Here is a 15,029-nt window from a genome sequence, read left to right as displayed (position 1 = left end):
TTTTTGATTTGTAAAATCTATAGAAACAGGAAACATTTATTCAATGAAAATTCATAATCTATGCACCAAGAGGTACATTTGTATCTTTCTATCCCCATGACCACATAACAGTGTCTGAATATCTCCATTAATGAACATATACCTGCTTCTTGTTGTTCATCTTCACACTGGTCAGTGCAGAACCATCCCTGTGTTTTCTAGGGTGAAAGGTGATGAGAGAGTGCTCGATATCGGTGATAAACAGGGCTTTGAAACTATGAATCGGAGCATCTTAATCTGCATAAACTGATTACTCCCACATGGATTTAGCTGGCAACAATCAAACTGTGACCAGTGTTAGTAATCCTTGCATAAACTTGCTCATCAGCTGAAATGCAGCTACTGTAGCAAAACACATAGAAGATATCAAAAAACACATCAGCAAGAAAAATGTGATTCACCTCAAGATTAACCCATTGAGGACTAGCTGATTCAGATATAACACACATTTCCTATGGACATCTACCCAAGTATACTGTAAAAGTGGAAATTTTCGCGGTGTTGAAATTTTCGCACATTTCGCGCAACCAGAAACTAGCGCGAAAATAAAAACACACGAATATTTTTGCTTGCCATACGTTCCTGTGCGTGATGTCTTGATTCCGCGGAATTAAAAACACGTGAAACTCTTCTGACCCGACCTAGCGCGAAAAATTAGTCGCGTGAAAATATCCACTTTTACAGTACTCTGCACTAGTCTTCAAAGGGTTAAAGATGCAACCTACACATATTTTGTGCACAAGTGTGGTCAATGAAGGGCAAGTACATGCATTATTGTGATTGATTAGTTATGCTGTTAAGGCATCACACTGGAGCGCTTCCTTAAATCACTGATGATTGGTTGGTAGACCCTCGTTGCAGCGTCCATACCCCAGATGAAGTCTAGATGGTCGTAGTCACTGAGCATCACATTAGCCTGTAACGTCTTGTTCAGTAAGGGAATCAGCCAATGCACATCCTTGGGGTCAGCTAGCCAGTCATTAACTCCCCAGTAGAGGGAGACAGGGGTGCGCATTGCCTCGGGGTGGTACAGTGGTGGAGTAGACTGAAAAAAGAGAGAAGAAAAACAAATGAAAAGGGAATTTCCATGTGTAATTGTAAGCCAAATACAGGGAAACCCAGTTGCAACAAGCTTGCTTACATCAAGGCACTACTTTTGATGAGGTGAAATTAGTAGTCTGGATTATCCATTACTTTATTTAGCTGGTATCTTTTTTAGTACGTTTAAAACAAGGTACCAGTTCTAATGAGGTAGAATTGATGGTCGTGGCAACCTCATTAAAATGGGGTTTCCCTGTATAAAAATCAAGTTGAGACAGCATTTGACTTTAACATAAAGTTCTAGAGGAAATTTGCCAAAGAAAGAATCATTTTGTTATCATTAATTGCCAATTCTGAACTCTAATGCATATCTTTCATAACAGAGGCAGATTAGATAGAAATTAATAGCTTACCTTTTCCAATGAATTTCAATCTGATATGAACATCCTATTGTGTGACATGTTGTATTTCCATCAACTTTTTATGAGCTGATGGCTTTAAACTGAGTATTATCCAGTATTTAAAACGTGACTCTTGAATTCAGTTTTAAACATAACTACTGGTATAACAGGCTCCAGACAGTATGAAAAAAAAATAGCTGCAATGCCACACTAGTTCACACAGTCATCTTTAACTATACCAACATGTCACACATCTAAACCTTGGAAAAACCTGATGAAGTGTCAACTACACTGCACAAAAGAGAAACTTGATGCCACCTACAGTGTACTTTCATTTTATTTATTTATCTACTCTTTTTTTTTTTTTTTTTTTGGGGGGGGGGGGAGGCTTCCAAGGATTAAAACTACAATTGGTTGTCTTCATCTTTAAAGGACAAGTTCACCTTCATTAAAATAAGGATTGAGAGAATGCAGCAATATTAGTAGAACACATCATTAAAGGTTTGAGGAAGATTGGACAATCGATGCAAAAGTTATGAATTTTTAAAACTTTTGTGTTGGAACCGCTGGATGAGGAGACTACTAAGGCTTGTGATGTCATATGAGTACAACAGTATAAAGAAAATGTAAAGAAAATTCAACAAATTTTCACTTTTTTCGCATAATAAAAGAGCACTTGACTTGCCTCTTTCTAAAGGCAATGGGAATAATATTACCCATAACATGTGTAGGTAACGAGTCAAGGGAATGTGTACTTTTTTCAAAAGATGAAATTTTGTGAAATTCTCTTTATATTTTCCTTATATTGTTGTACGCATGTGACATCATACACTGCAGTAGTCTTCTCATCCAGCGGTGACTGCACAAAAACTTCAAAAATTCATAACTTTTGAACGGATTGTCCGATTTTCCTCAAACTTTCAATGATGTGTTCTACTAATATTGCTACATTCTCTCAATCCTTATGTTAATGAAGGTGAACTTGTCCTTTAATGACTCAATGCCATGCAACACTTTTTCTTTGGTTTGGCTTAAATTGTACCAGCATGTTTAAGCAGGAACAGACAGCATATTCATCATGCCTACCATCAACAATGAAAACAGGAGACACACACACCACACGGAATTTAAGGGTCTCATGAAATTGACACCATGTAATTACAGTAGCTAGACAGGATTTGATGTACAACTGGTTTAATCTAACAGAATATACAGACATGCTGTTTTGATGAACTTCCATTCATGTGTCCCTGTGGTGAAAGATAGACTACAGCTAACATAATCATTCACTTGATTGTTGTTTTCTTAGTCTATAATACAGGTATATATAGATTATCAATATTTCTCACCTGGTTATAAACCTTCATATTGCCTGCATAGCCATAGTCGTACATCTGAAAGGTGCCAGATTCAACCATCTGCAAATAGAAATAAAATCAAAGCATTTACACATGTTGGTTTATCTTGACATTGATTCACCCAGAATTACTGATAGCAGCTTCAAATTATTCTAAATTTCATGTTTCTGGAAAAAACTTGATGAAGCAAAAGTATATTAAACCATTTATGTCCTGACTTTTGCATTTTGCCAAATGAAAAAAAAAATAAATAAATAAATGTACACATATGTACAAGACTTTAAAAGAGAAATTTAAAACTTGCTTGTGTGTGATGCTGCGAAAATAGAGAAACACGTCTCAAAATTTTCAGCAATCTAACATCATTAAAAGACAGGCATGATTTTCTTCCTTCAAAATGTACAGTATCTCTCTCCCACTTTTCTACAAAAGTTTGAGAGATTCACAATTCCAAGAATAATAAAACAGATTTATGGATCTATTTGTATGTGGATCTAGTCTGATTTTTTTTTTTTCTTCTGTCGTCCAAACTTTCTTTATATTTTTTTCCAGATTGCTGGTCAAAGACTCTGAAAAAGAAAAGCAACCAATACTAATGAATGGATAATTTTTTCATGTTTTTGATTCTTGGACACTAGTAAAATGATAAAGTTCTAAGCTTACCTGGGCATAATGTACAACATCCATGACAGAAGTCCCATCTGGGTCATGGCTGAAATACACTGGAAGACGTGTCTAAAACAGAGAGGGAGAAAAAAAAATATTATACATAAAGAGTTTCATTGCCCATCTCAACCAAAACTATATTATTCCTTTAATAATCTCCTTCATTCATCAAAGGAAATTCTTTGGATACACATAGAGTTTGCTTGAGAATGTGATGTAGTCTTGACAGGCAAAGAAGGTCATGTGGGGTTTTTGTTGCTGTTGTTGTTGTAACGGTGGTTGTTGTCGTTGTTGTTGTAATGGTTGTTTTTGCTTGTTTGTTTGTTTTGTTTTGTTTTTTTAGGAAGACAAAAAACTTGAAATCTTTTTTTTTTTCCATATACTTGTATTTGGCAAATCAGCCCACCAATACAAATTCACTACTGATACTAAAAAGCCACTTCTACACCAGATAGTACCTGCATATTTCTGCATACGACTTAGTCTGAACATGATAAAGTGAATAGATTTTGTTTTCTTTTTGGGTGGAGGGGAGAGAGATAGCCATCATCTGATTTAATCTCCCAGCAACCGGAGGTGATGGTAGTGGTGGTTTCTGATAGTCAATGGTCATCAACTTTGATTATCACTTCACTGCCGACTAACAGACATGATAACCAGACAGCGTGAGGAGAAAGATAGTATGCCAGATTGGGGAAAGGGGGGGGGGGGGGGAGGGGAATAGAAGGGGGTTGAAAGGGAAAGACATTTGCATGTGCCCTTACTTTTCCTTCATCCATGTTTTCCTGCATAATTCACTTGAAGTTGACTTTACTCTATATTCAAAGGAACTTGGATTTTATTTTATTACAGTCAAACATTGTACATCAGAGAACAGTTCATTCAAAGTAGACACTATTAAATTTTACAATCCCAGGTATGCCATAAAAAAAAAAACAACAAAAAACAAGCATACTGGTGCTGCAACTCATTCATAAGCATGTGGTGGGGGGGGGGGGAGTGGCACAAATGCCACAAAAAAAAAAAAAAAAAGATGTTGCTATAGAGATTCTGGATAAAAGCAAGCAAAGGGGGGTCATGCCTTATTTTCAGCACTTTGTGGTCTTTCTTTTGAAGTATAACACAGGTTGTTTGACAGGCATTTGTTATGCCACCGCTTTTTTTCTTTTTCCCCCTCACCATGCTTATTTAGTATCACAAAATAACAATATTAGTCACAATTACACAAGCATATTGGATGAGATCAGCTATTTGCCTGAAATTGTTGCCTTATGTTGTTGTTGGGGATTTTTTTTTTATTGAACAATAGAAGCACTACATGATTTTGTCCATGATTCAGAGACCACTCTGCAATTAAAAAAAAAAAAAAAGTCATCCTTGCTATTAACTTCATAGGAATTTGCTGCAACTGACATCATTATGCACTTATAAATTGATTAAAAGAAAGTAATTTGATAAAGAATTGTTTGCAAGCCAAAAGGATACTTGTGAGACAAAGAATATCGCCTCAACTAATTTCAATGTGCCATTAAAACCAATATTCCTCTTTTAGAAAGAGGTGTGAAATGTGTAAGACTCTGTTACCTGCTCATTTTAGGTCTGGCACTTGATAAATTTTCTGTTGCATTTGGTGTCACTTTCATCACTTAAGACAAAACTTGTACTTGCAGTTTCGTTAGAAATTCGTTAAAAAGAAAAACACATGTAGAGGTATCATTAACCCTTTAGCAACTGAAGATTCTGTACATAATGGCCTAAGGTTCCCTGGAAGGTACAGTAATATTGTTCTCATTTCGATAATTTTTTAAGTAATGTAAATATGTCTATTTTTGTCTATCATTAAGTTGTGTTTATTTGAAAGCGTATTATGACTTTACCAAGAGAATGGTGTGTCACAGAAGTAAATTCTGACATACTTTTATTGACCTTTGACCTCTCAAATTACATATTCTACATGAGAACAAAAAAAATGATAAAGCATAAAACTATTTAAAAAAAACACACACAAAAAAAAAAAAACGGACAGGCAGTTTCAGGCATTTTAGGGAGTATTGAGAGATGGGTTCCGGGTGTTTCAGTGACTAGTGGGTTAACAGGTCATACATGTAGTTGGGAGACCCTCCGGGCAGAGGCTGACTAACTAGAGTACGACCGCACAACTGTCGGCAACATTCCCCGTGACTCGCACGCACACACCCCCAGCGATGACTCACCATGTTTAGGTTCTTGGCGTCGTAGCCGCAGATGACGAAGAGCACGTTGGAGCAGATCAGCTCGGTGATTGGGCAGAAGTCCTGCGCCAGCCACTTGACAAATTCGTTGTTCGGCATGAACTCGCCCTCACCCAAGATGTCAAAGAGGAACTGCGGAGTGGAAGCGTACAAATGCACGTCAGTTGTGTCACGGATTGGACCCACTACGCTCAGTGGGACAGCGCCACATGCTCAACAGATGTACCAACCATAATCATAAAACACATACACTGAGAACTCTTGGCTTTTTTAGCATAACCCTTCCACATAATCTGCTTGGAAAAAAAAAAAAGAAGCTTAAAACTTCTAACTCCTCTATTTCTCCAGTGGCAATAATATCGCTTGCTACATTGGTAGTTTATTTCAGTCTTGGGTTGTTCTTGTCAGTTACTGATAATCTGACAAGAAAAAGGTCACAAAGTGCTGACTATATCAAACTGCGTAAAAAACAAACAATCAAACAGATCAGGGACCTTTCAAGGAGGATTTCCTCTGGATACATGTATCCTATTTCAGCATTTTACTGTTTCAATTGTTTTGCATGGTGGAAAGGACCAGTTTTGATTTTCAAAGTGAGGGATCCGTGCCAAAAAAGAAAGAAAAAGAAAATGCATGCCGTATTATATGCAGCAGGATGTACAACTCTGTACGTGGCAGGAAGGACATAGAAAAAATTAATGACACTCAAGGCAATAAAGTAGAAGGGACAACTCTCTCATAAATGACAAAGACAAAGAAGATCCAGGAAGACTGCACACATAAAACAAGGCTGACACCATGTCAATTATATCCTCATACCCTCGTTAGTCTGAATAAGGAAGTCATCTGCTCTGGTCGCTACGGATCCATTCTGATATCGGTGCTAATTATGCATTGTTCCAACAGTATGGATACTCAACTAAGAGTTTCTAACACAGCCATGTGTAGAATTATGTCAAGGCAGTTTGTTCCCACACTGTTCTTTCCATTAATCTAACTTAGTAATTCATAGCCATACAATTTCACATGGCTGATTTTAATCTTTGGAAGGACTATACATACATAAAATTTGAATGGATTTCAGTTCTGAAAGGGAATTCCATTATATGCAATGGCTAAATGGAAAGGTAACATCAAAATCACTGTGACAGGTATATTTCTCTCAAAGAGTTGTATAGTTCAGTGCAAACAAGGTAAGTTGGTGTTGTAACTGCTTGAACAGCTTGTTGTAGAGGGAAGAAAGGGAAAGGGAAGAGGAGGAGGAGGAGGGGGAGGAACCAATGAGAACTGCCAAGGGTCGGAGCGGTTCTTTGTTCTGACTAGTAACTTGTCTAAAATTTGACTTTTTGAAACAAAGCCAGCTGTCCAGCAAACGTTGTGTTAGTGCTGGACTAAACCCATGTGCCACTATTCACAGACTAATCTTCATTGGATGGATATAAGAAGGAGAAGGTTGCTTATCGACGAAATATTACAATCAAACAATTGTATTGTAGTTTCTTTTTCTAATTTTTTTTCTTGGTGGCTTGAGACACGATGTGACAATTTCTTTCAAAGATTCAAAGCAGTTGTACCAATTTGATGACTGACGGGAGATATTGCACGCAAACAGAAAAGAGGCAGAGCCCTGCCCGAGAACTTTTCTCAAAACCAATGAAGCATGCCCACTGAGGAACGGTTGACTGCCTCCATCTTTAACCCAAGGCTCACCTTAATCTCCGGCAGGAAGGTTGTCAGGTACCGCAGCGGACTGACCATGTCGCTGACCCGGGTCACGGGAGCTAGGGCGTAAAACATTTTCACCTGTTGGCAAAAACCAAAAATGGAAAAAACAAAAACAAAGAAGGAATTAAATTTTAGCCAGTAAAACAAGATGGTTAATTGTTACAAATGCACACTAATAGCATTGTAATGAAAGATGAACTTATGACCTGTAAACAAATTGCTGTACCTATACAATAAGTCCAAGATTTGCTTTAGCACTAAGTGAGGCCATTGCTAGAACAAACAAGAGGGGTGACCCTTTGAATATTGCCACTTAAAAATAGTTCACAGATTAGGAGCATAGTCATATCAATTGTCTCTCTTTTATATTTCTTTTGTTCCTCTTTCAGGTCATATTTGACAAGATTTATTGTGTTTGATCAGAGACTGATGGCAATATTAGTGTTCTGTTCCAACATTGTTTGAAGCCCTAGAATGTGTGTGGACCTAAAAATGACAGATACTCAACAAGGTATTTCCTTAAAATTCTTTTCTGAGTGTGAGATTACGTATGCACATTCTCATATAATGATTGAAATCTGACATAAAATGGCCCTTTTGTGGGCTTACATTGTGTTAACATCAAGACATTCCAATCTCTCATCATGTCTACAACAATCTGGCTAATATACAGCATAATGGAAAGGGAAACATTTTAGGACCTCTAAGTACCTTTCATTGTGGAAAAGAGGGTGCTGCTCCCACTGATTGAAAAAAATTGGAAATTTCATCTCATGTTTACATTGAAAAGTGTCTTTCACTTAATGGTTTCTGTTTCATCACTGCTGTCAAATTGCCATTTGCAACAACAGAAACACAGAAAAACAAAGCATATAATAAGGAGAGGTATATGTCGTTTTCCCTATTATTAGGACAAATTTCTGTATTTCTAAACAGACATTTAATATTGTTGAGCTTTGATCTTGAATTATTGGCCTGCAGCTCTCATGCACAGATAATGTTACAGAAATCATTACATGTTTCCTTTTGACACATTAACTATTACTGCTTCATTCTTTTTCTCTTGTTATTTCTAAGGTGAGCCAAGTGCATCAGTGTATGAATCATAGTTGCCCAACAGGACAACTGTCCTCATGTTTTGACTGCTTGACAAGCAAATTTTTCATGCCCTGGGCAAGGTTCATGAGGAATCAGTGTTACCCTACCATATGTAGGGGTGTTTGAAAGATTTTAATTTTCAGTACAGAGCACATGCCAATATTCTCTGCTTCTGCACCTGCTGATCAGCAGTTCAAAAGTTCATTGCACTCAAGACAACATGAACTTTAGCACAAAAGAAAAGAAAAATGCCCTGAACGGAGGGCTAGATGAATGGGGAGGGGGGGGGGGGGGGTAGGAGCAACGAAGTGCATGAACCCTAACAATGCAAGAATTTATACACAGCCTTGCAACCGGTAATGAAGATAAATTTTTTCTCCCTTTTTCAGGACGCGAGGGACGCCTTCTTCCTGTTTCTCTTGCATTATGACATCACTCTTGATAGCCGGAACAGTCTGTCGGGGGAAAGTGGCAGGCTCATGACCTCAAGACTGCAACTGCATTACCAGCTGCGCGGTGATACGCCTCATTGCAGGGTGAACAAACCCACTAGTATTGTTCTGATCTGTATGATCGGAATGGAAATGACTTGGCCAGAGCTCTCTTCTGGGGGGGGGGGGGGGAGGGGCTGAGTGTCAATCGAGAGCTTCCAAATGTACAGCTGGATATCGAGTAGTGCAAAGAAAGTGTATGCCAGATATAGTTCTGACATCATAATCTGATATCAGGAAATGTTTGAAATGACAGATATATTGTATTTGGTGCGCCATCTGTTTGGTCACATTATTCAGACTTGGGGCATTGTGACTGAAGTTGAATAATTCTGCACTCTAATGAAGTATTGAAAATACCAGTAGCAGACTCCTACATTGTAGTAGATGTTCTATTCTGAATTGATATTCTTACAATATGGTATAGGACGCTGATCTGTTCTTCTATCAATGCATTGTACCTGAAATATCCCACCAGCATACATACACACATGTATACAACAACCACACATTTTGGTGAGAGCTGCAGGGCAAAGGAGACTGAGATTTGGTGTGCCAGAATTTGAGGTGTAACATTCTGATTTGACCCACTGCATGGCAGAGTACACACCTTTGATGCCAGATCAAAGTTGCGGGAGAATTCAGCGAAGGCGATGGTGGTCCCCTGAGAGTGGCCCACGTAGAAGAGGTCTTGCTGCTTGGTCACTTTCAAGACGAAGTTCAACATGGCAGGGAGGTCGTACTTTGCCATCTCATCCCAACTGGAGAGTAGAAATGAAGAAATACAAATATGGCATGCAATCTCTGTGTTATACCAGAAACAGGAAAATTCACATTCTGTACATGGACCCATGAAGAAGAAATAAGAGCTGCCACTAGGCAATGCACAATTCAGACAACCAGCTCTAAAGTTTGAAAAGTGTCTTTTACACAATTGTAGATGAGGCAGTGGAAGTGTCCTGCTGTAGTATCCTCAAGACACAGGTAGTCAATTTCTTTCCAGCAGCTTTAAAAAAAAATAATAATAATAATAATAATATATATATATATATATACATTGTATACTAGTATATATATATATATATATATTATATATTATATATAATATTTACATACATATACTATATATTGTCTGGGGAAATTTGTCTAAAAAACAAACAAAACAAACAAATAGGAAATCCAAGAGGCAATGGGACACCATGCTACACTGTATGTAATTCATTTTCTAAAATCTAAATGATTACTTTGCTAAGATCAGTTCCTTTCGTTTCGCATATTAATTGCAGAATAGGTTTTTCATTTGGCTGAGTACTCTGTGTTCAATGAATCAAAGCTAAAAATGTGTTTGTTTGTTTGTTTGTTTGCTTGTTTGTTTCCATTTCCCAACTTACCTCCAGTGCCAGAACTCCACCTGATCTGGCTTATACTTGATGTGCTTCTTGGAGTACGTGTTCCCCCTCATGTTTCCCAGCCAGACGTCGAAGCCGGCGTCGGCCAGGAGGTAGGCGAAACTCTCGTTGACCAGGTTGGTCAGCCAGTTTGTGGACGAGGCCAGCAGACCATGCTGGAGGAAGACCACCGGGCGGGGCGTGTACTTGGACTCCTTGCGCCCAAATGGTATCCGCTGGAGGCCCAGGATGAAGCCGTCCTTGGTCTGGACGCTGTACTCTTCACAGGGGAAGCCTTTACTTGTGATGAGCTGAGACTAAAATAGCAACAAGCCAAAGTAGGATATGCGATGCACATTAGCTATTACTTTATAAAAATGCATCTAATAATAGTTTTTTGTTCTTTAAGTCCAGAGTCAGAGGGGCACAAAATCCATTGCTTTTGAGTTTCAAATGACACCACTACATGACATTTTTTCCCATCTGAAATTTGATCACCTCTGCATTCAGGAGTCATATTCATTAATGATTGGTAAATAAAAACTTTCATTTAGGCCTACATATACACATGTAAGTAGGTGACATCTGCATAACATGATGAATTGTATAATTGTAGCATACATTATTCATACTGTGTTGTGGGAATGAATTAATTTGACCTCATGGGGACATTATATTGACTTTACAAAAGATGAGCCAACTTTGAACCAAACAGATTTCTGCTCTCCCTTCCTCCTCACTTTCTCTCAGGTTATTTTTCTCTCTACTAAAACAATTACATGTATAGGTACAGTGTATATATTAAAACAAACATACATGTACATATGTAACCCGCTACAACAAAGGGATCCTAAAGTCGCCGATAGCTGAGCCGAGAAAATCGAGTTTGAAGTCACATCATCAAAATTGGTCAAAACAATTGTTTTTCTGTTTTTGGTATAATTTTGTAGCCTAATGTTTTGTCTATCATCTGCCGAAATTTCGAAGCTAGATAATCAAAGGAAAGGCAAAAAATCAGCGTTTTTCTGGACCATGATTTTCTGACTTTCAACATAACAGAAACGTGTCCGAGGATTTGGATTAAGCGCCACAGCTAGACTCCGCCCCTAGCAAAGAGTGAGTGATCTTATTGGTCAGTGTGTGGCATCCTGGTTATTGATTGGTCGTGTGTAGACTGCTGGCACTAAGCTTGAATGAACATCACGGAGGTCGCTGGGAGCATACCTTCTATTGTCAAACGGTGAAAACTGTCTCTCCTCCCCTTGATCATGATAGCATCGGAAGGAAAACTTTAAAGGCGTTTTTCTCGAAACTCAGCCACTTGACATGCGCTAATAAAATCATCGATAACTCCGCAACCGAGTACTTTTATGAGTTGTGTTACATATGAAATTTAAGTGGAAGAGTAAGGGAATTATGTCATGTCAGGGAATAATTTTACAACTCATATTTGATTAGCAATTTCAACTGATGAAAAATATTTCAAGTGGTATCCTGTACACTTCTATGGAAGAAAATTGCTACACAAAAGTTAGTTTGTATAGCAGTGGTGTAAAAATGCATAGCAAATTGCGATGCGATACCAGGAAAATTATTCCCTGCATGTCATTTTCAGAAAAATGTCCTCCCCTGACTTTCTGTTGTAGCGGGTCACATATATTTATACATGTACATACACAAACACACACAAACAGATGCATTGTATATATAAAGTATATTTGCAATATATAGGCTCTCCATTAGTGATGGCCCTATGGCCCAGGGTCACCAGAAAAGTTAATGTTAAGCTTTGATATACTGTATGCATATTTGCCAACATTTTGAAGTGCTTAAGTGGTAGATTTCCGAAAGAGCCATGCGAGGGGGGAGGGTGGTGTCCCCCCTCTAACAGTGTGGAGTTTTTAGGTTTTTCAACTTTAAAATATGTGATTTGGTGCATGAACATAATATTCTAGCTGTTTTCAAGAGAATCAATGCACAAGGAAGGGGAATTGTGACTTTAATTTTATCTTGTGGCAGATTTGCATAGCTAGCTATAATGTCTAAAAAGCAGTAGTCTACCCCCCAAAATCGGTTGAGGTACATGTCCTAGAAAATTATCACAATTGGACTTTTTGCAACAATAACTTCAAAAACAGTGAATCAATCAAAATGCAGTTTCAAGGTATAAAGCTATAACCAGTTACCTACATCATACAGAAAACCCAATCCAATTTCCTTCAGTGGTCATGGAGAAATGGAGATCTTTGTAGAGCACATCAGGAATCCCTTCTCTCCACTTCTTGTCCATTGTGTTATTACACCTTACAAATATGCAGGACTTTGTTCATTGCATTCTCTCACAAAAAATATCTCTTTTGAAAGAGTGACTGCTTGTTTCTTTTTATTTTCAACTAACAAAATGAATAGTTCATCACATTGAAAAGGAAGCAGACTTTATGAGTTTTTAAGTCTTATTATAGGTGTAAAAAGTGAATGATTACGGAAAGATATTATTAACTCATGGAAGATTGGCCTGATCTGTTTGTCCTCCTTGGCTTCCTGTTTGATGTTTTCTGAATTCTGTTTCCTTTTTCTTTTTCTTTTCCTTTTCCCCCTCTTTTTCATCAAGATAATCATGGACAATAATATTTACATAGATGCTAGGCCTACATATCTATATATTTACATACTGATACAATATCTTGTGCAGAATTGAATTCATTTGTTCATTGTCCTGCTAGTTGTGAGCAAAATATTTTCATTAATAATGATGTTAAGAGCATCTGATTCCGAGTCCTTAACTTAGAAGAAACAAACCCATGGCATAGGCCTACTCAATATTAACGATCCACATCTCTCTGTGACCATGCGACCACTTGACCAAACTGAATGTTGTTTTTTTGTTTTTTTGTTTTTTTTTCAAGATATACATGTACATATGTAGGTAGCTGGGACAATAGGTAAGAAGTTTAAATGCTTTCATACCCTGAAATAGCATTCAGATTGTTAATCATTTAAAAAGTTATCAAATGTGCCTATTGTATGCCCTTATTAACCAACTGAGCTGTTGTATAAATCTATAGTCTGATAGTACCGTCTAGGGCGTATGCGTAGTGTTTGACAGGTGGTGATTTATGTACGTACCATATACTTGTAGCTCATGGTAAACGGTAACTCAGATCTGTGAGGACCAGCCCGCAAAAGATTTTATCAAATACACTTTGGAATGCCGAAGTAGATTTCTAGAGTGTTTATCTCTAATATTGTCGTTAGAGATGGTCTTCAGACTTTAATTTAGTGCATCCATCAACATCTCTCAAAATGGGCTTGGGTAGCTTCAAAAGGATGGTGGATAAACTGATTGATAGTTATAGATTTTAACAAATAAGTTTAAAATGCTGAGGATACATTTTAGGGCAGTGCCCATCTAAATCGGTGCAGTTGGCATCCATTTTACAACAAGTACCTGAACTTGAATGACTAATCCCCTACGGGGCATAAGCTGGGCCTGTATTAAATCTGCAACGCTCATTGGCTGCCACGCGGCCAAAGCCCCCTTCACGCCTTCGCATCGAGTCGTTTGCGTAATCACCTCAGCCAGCGTTGCCGGCGACATTTATTCACATTCTTTTCCCAATTTTCAACCAAAATCTTCATCAAACGTAATTTCTTACCGCATTTCTGTTCACATCAGGATCGACTCTGGCACGTCCGTGGAACAGATGGTTAATCCTGAACCCTGCGATCGCCGAAAACAGGGATAACAGGCAGATGTACAGGAGGGGTGTATGAAGACTGATCGCCATTTTCTATGTTCTCTTCAGCGACTTTAATGCGTCGTGTGTGTGTACGTGTGTAAAGAAAACAGCGGCAGGTGCCGGTGCAGGCAGGGCGTTATGAGGAGTGAGGCCGTACGTTGATCGTTACTTAGTGCAGTACCTGCTGGCGGCGATACACACGCGATTGAATGACTGTGTTGCCTCAGTGGTCACGTGTACATTGTATTTACAATTTTCACTTCAATCGTTCCGACGAGTCACATGCCTGTGTATACACCTTGCGGTTGACACACTCACACATGTACACACGCGCATATTTTGTGCGAGGATACCAATAGACACTCTGCTCCACTACCACTGTAGTACCAGTGACTCGAAGATTGGTTTCGTGCGTTCGTATGCAAATTAGTGGAGGGGCGAAAGTGCTAGTACACTGTACATTGTACATGTACATCTGTTATGAAAGCACACTTACTTGAATCACGAGACTTGTGTCATGTGACCCTCAATCTCTTTTTTCGTTTCTAATCGTCTCTCCACAAGTGACCACACCCCCTGATCTTCTGGCATTGATAGCTGTGTAGTAGACAGCTGTGTCTAGTCGTGTATCTACATAATTATACTGTATTCTATTTTCTTCCGATTTTCACATTTGCTCACTTTATAGTTTCCTGAGTACATGCTGCTGTCATTAAGTGTGATGCAGAATTATGTATAGACATGCACATATACATAATTATAGACACATAGGAACCTACCTAAATGTGGAGTATCTCTCTCTCTCTCTGTCTCTCTTTCTATATATTATACACTCACATGTATATATATAT

The 15,029-nt window shown here is 38.2% G+C and overlaps 1 protein-coding gene across 1 annotated transcript; it reads right to left on the bottom strand.

The window, feature by feature from the left end:
• Window positions 1–729: 729 nt before the first annotated feature.
• LOC140229116 (gastric triacylglycerol lipase-like) lies at window positions 730–14,226 on the bottom strand. The gene is made up of 8 exons (XM_072309382.1): window positions 14,095–14,226; window positions 10,442–10,755; window positions 9,661–9,811; window positions 7,447–7,539; window positions 5,719–5,868; window positions 3,503–3,574; window positions 2,831–2,899; window positions 730–1,084 (listed from the first exon to the last, which is right to left on the bottom strand). The coding sequence occupies exons 1-8, from the start codon at window positions 14,224–14,226 to the stop codon at window positions 836–838; spliced, it is 1,230 nt and encodes a 409-aa protein (XP_072165483.1). The 3' UTR covers window positions 730–835.
• Between the last annotated feature and the right edge of the window lie 803 nt (window positions 14,227–15,029).

This window comes from Diadema setosum, chromosome 5 (genome assembly GCF_964275005.1).
Source record: "Diadema setosum chromosome 5, eeDiaSeto1, whole genome shotgun sequence".
Taxonomy (NCBI): domain Eukaryota; kingdom Metazoa; phylum Echinodermata; class Echinoidea; order Diadematoida; family Diadematidae; genus Diadema; species Diadema setosum.
This window is presented reverse-complemented; position numbering and strand designations above follow the sequence as displayed.

Coding starts and splice junctions, on each gene's coding strand:
- LOC140229116 (XM_072309382.1), bottom strand. CDS start 14,226: ATGGCGATCAGTCTTCATACACCCCTCCTGTACATCTGCCTGTTATCC. Junction 10,756..14,094: donor CTGATGTGAACAGAAATGCG/GTAAGAAATTAC, acceptor TTGCTATTTTAG/TCTCAGCTCATCACAAGTAA. Junction 3,575..5,718: donor ACGCCAAGAACCTAAACATG/GTGAGTCATCGC, acceptor TCTCTGTTTTAG/ACACGTCTTCCAGTGTATTT.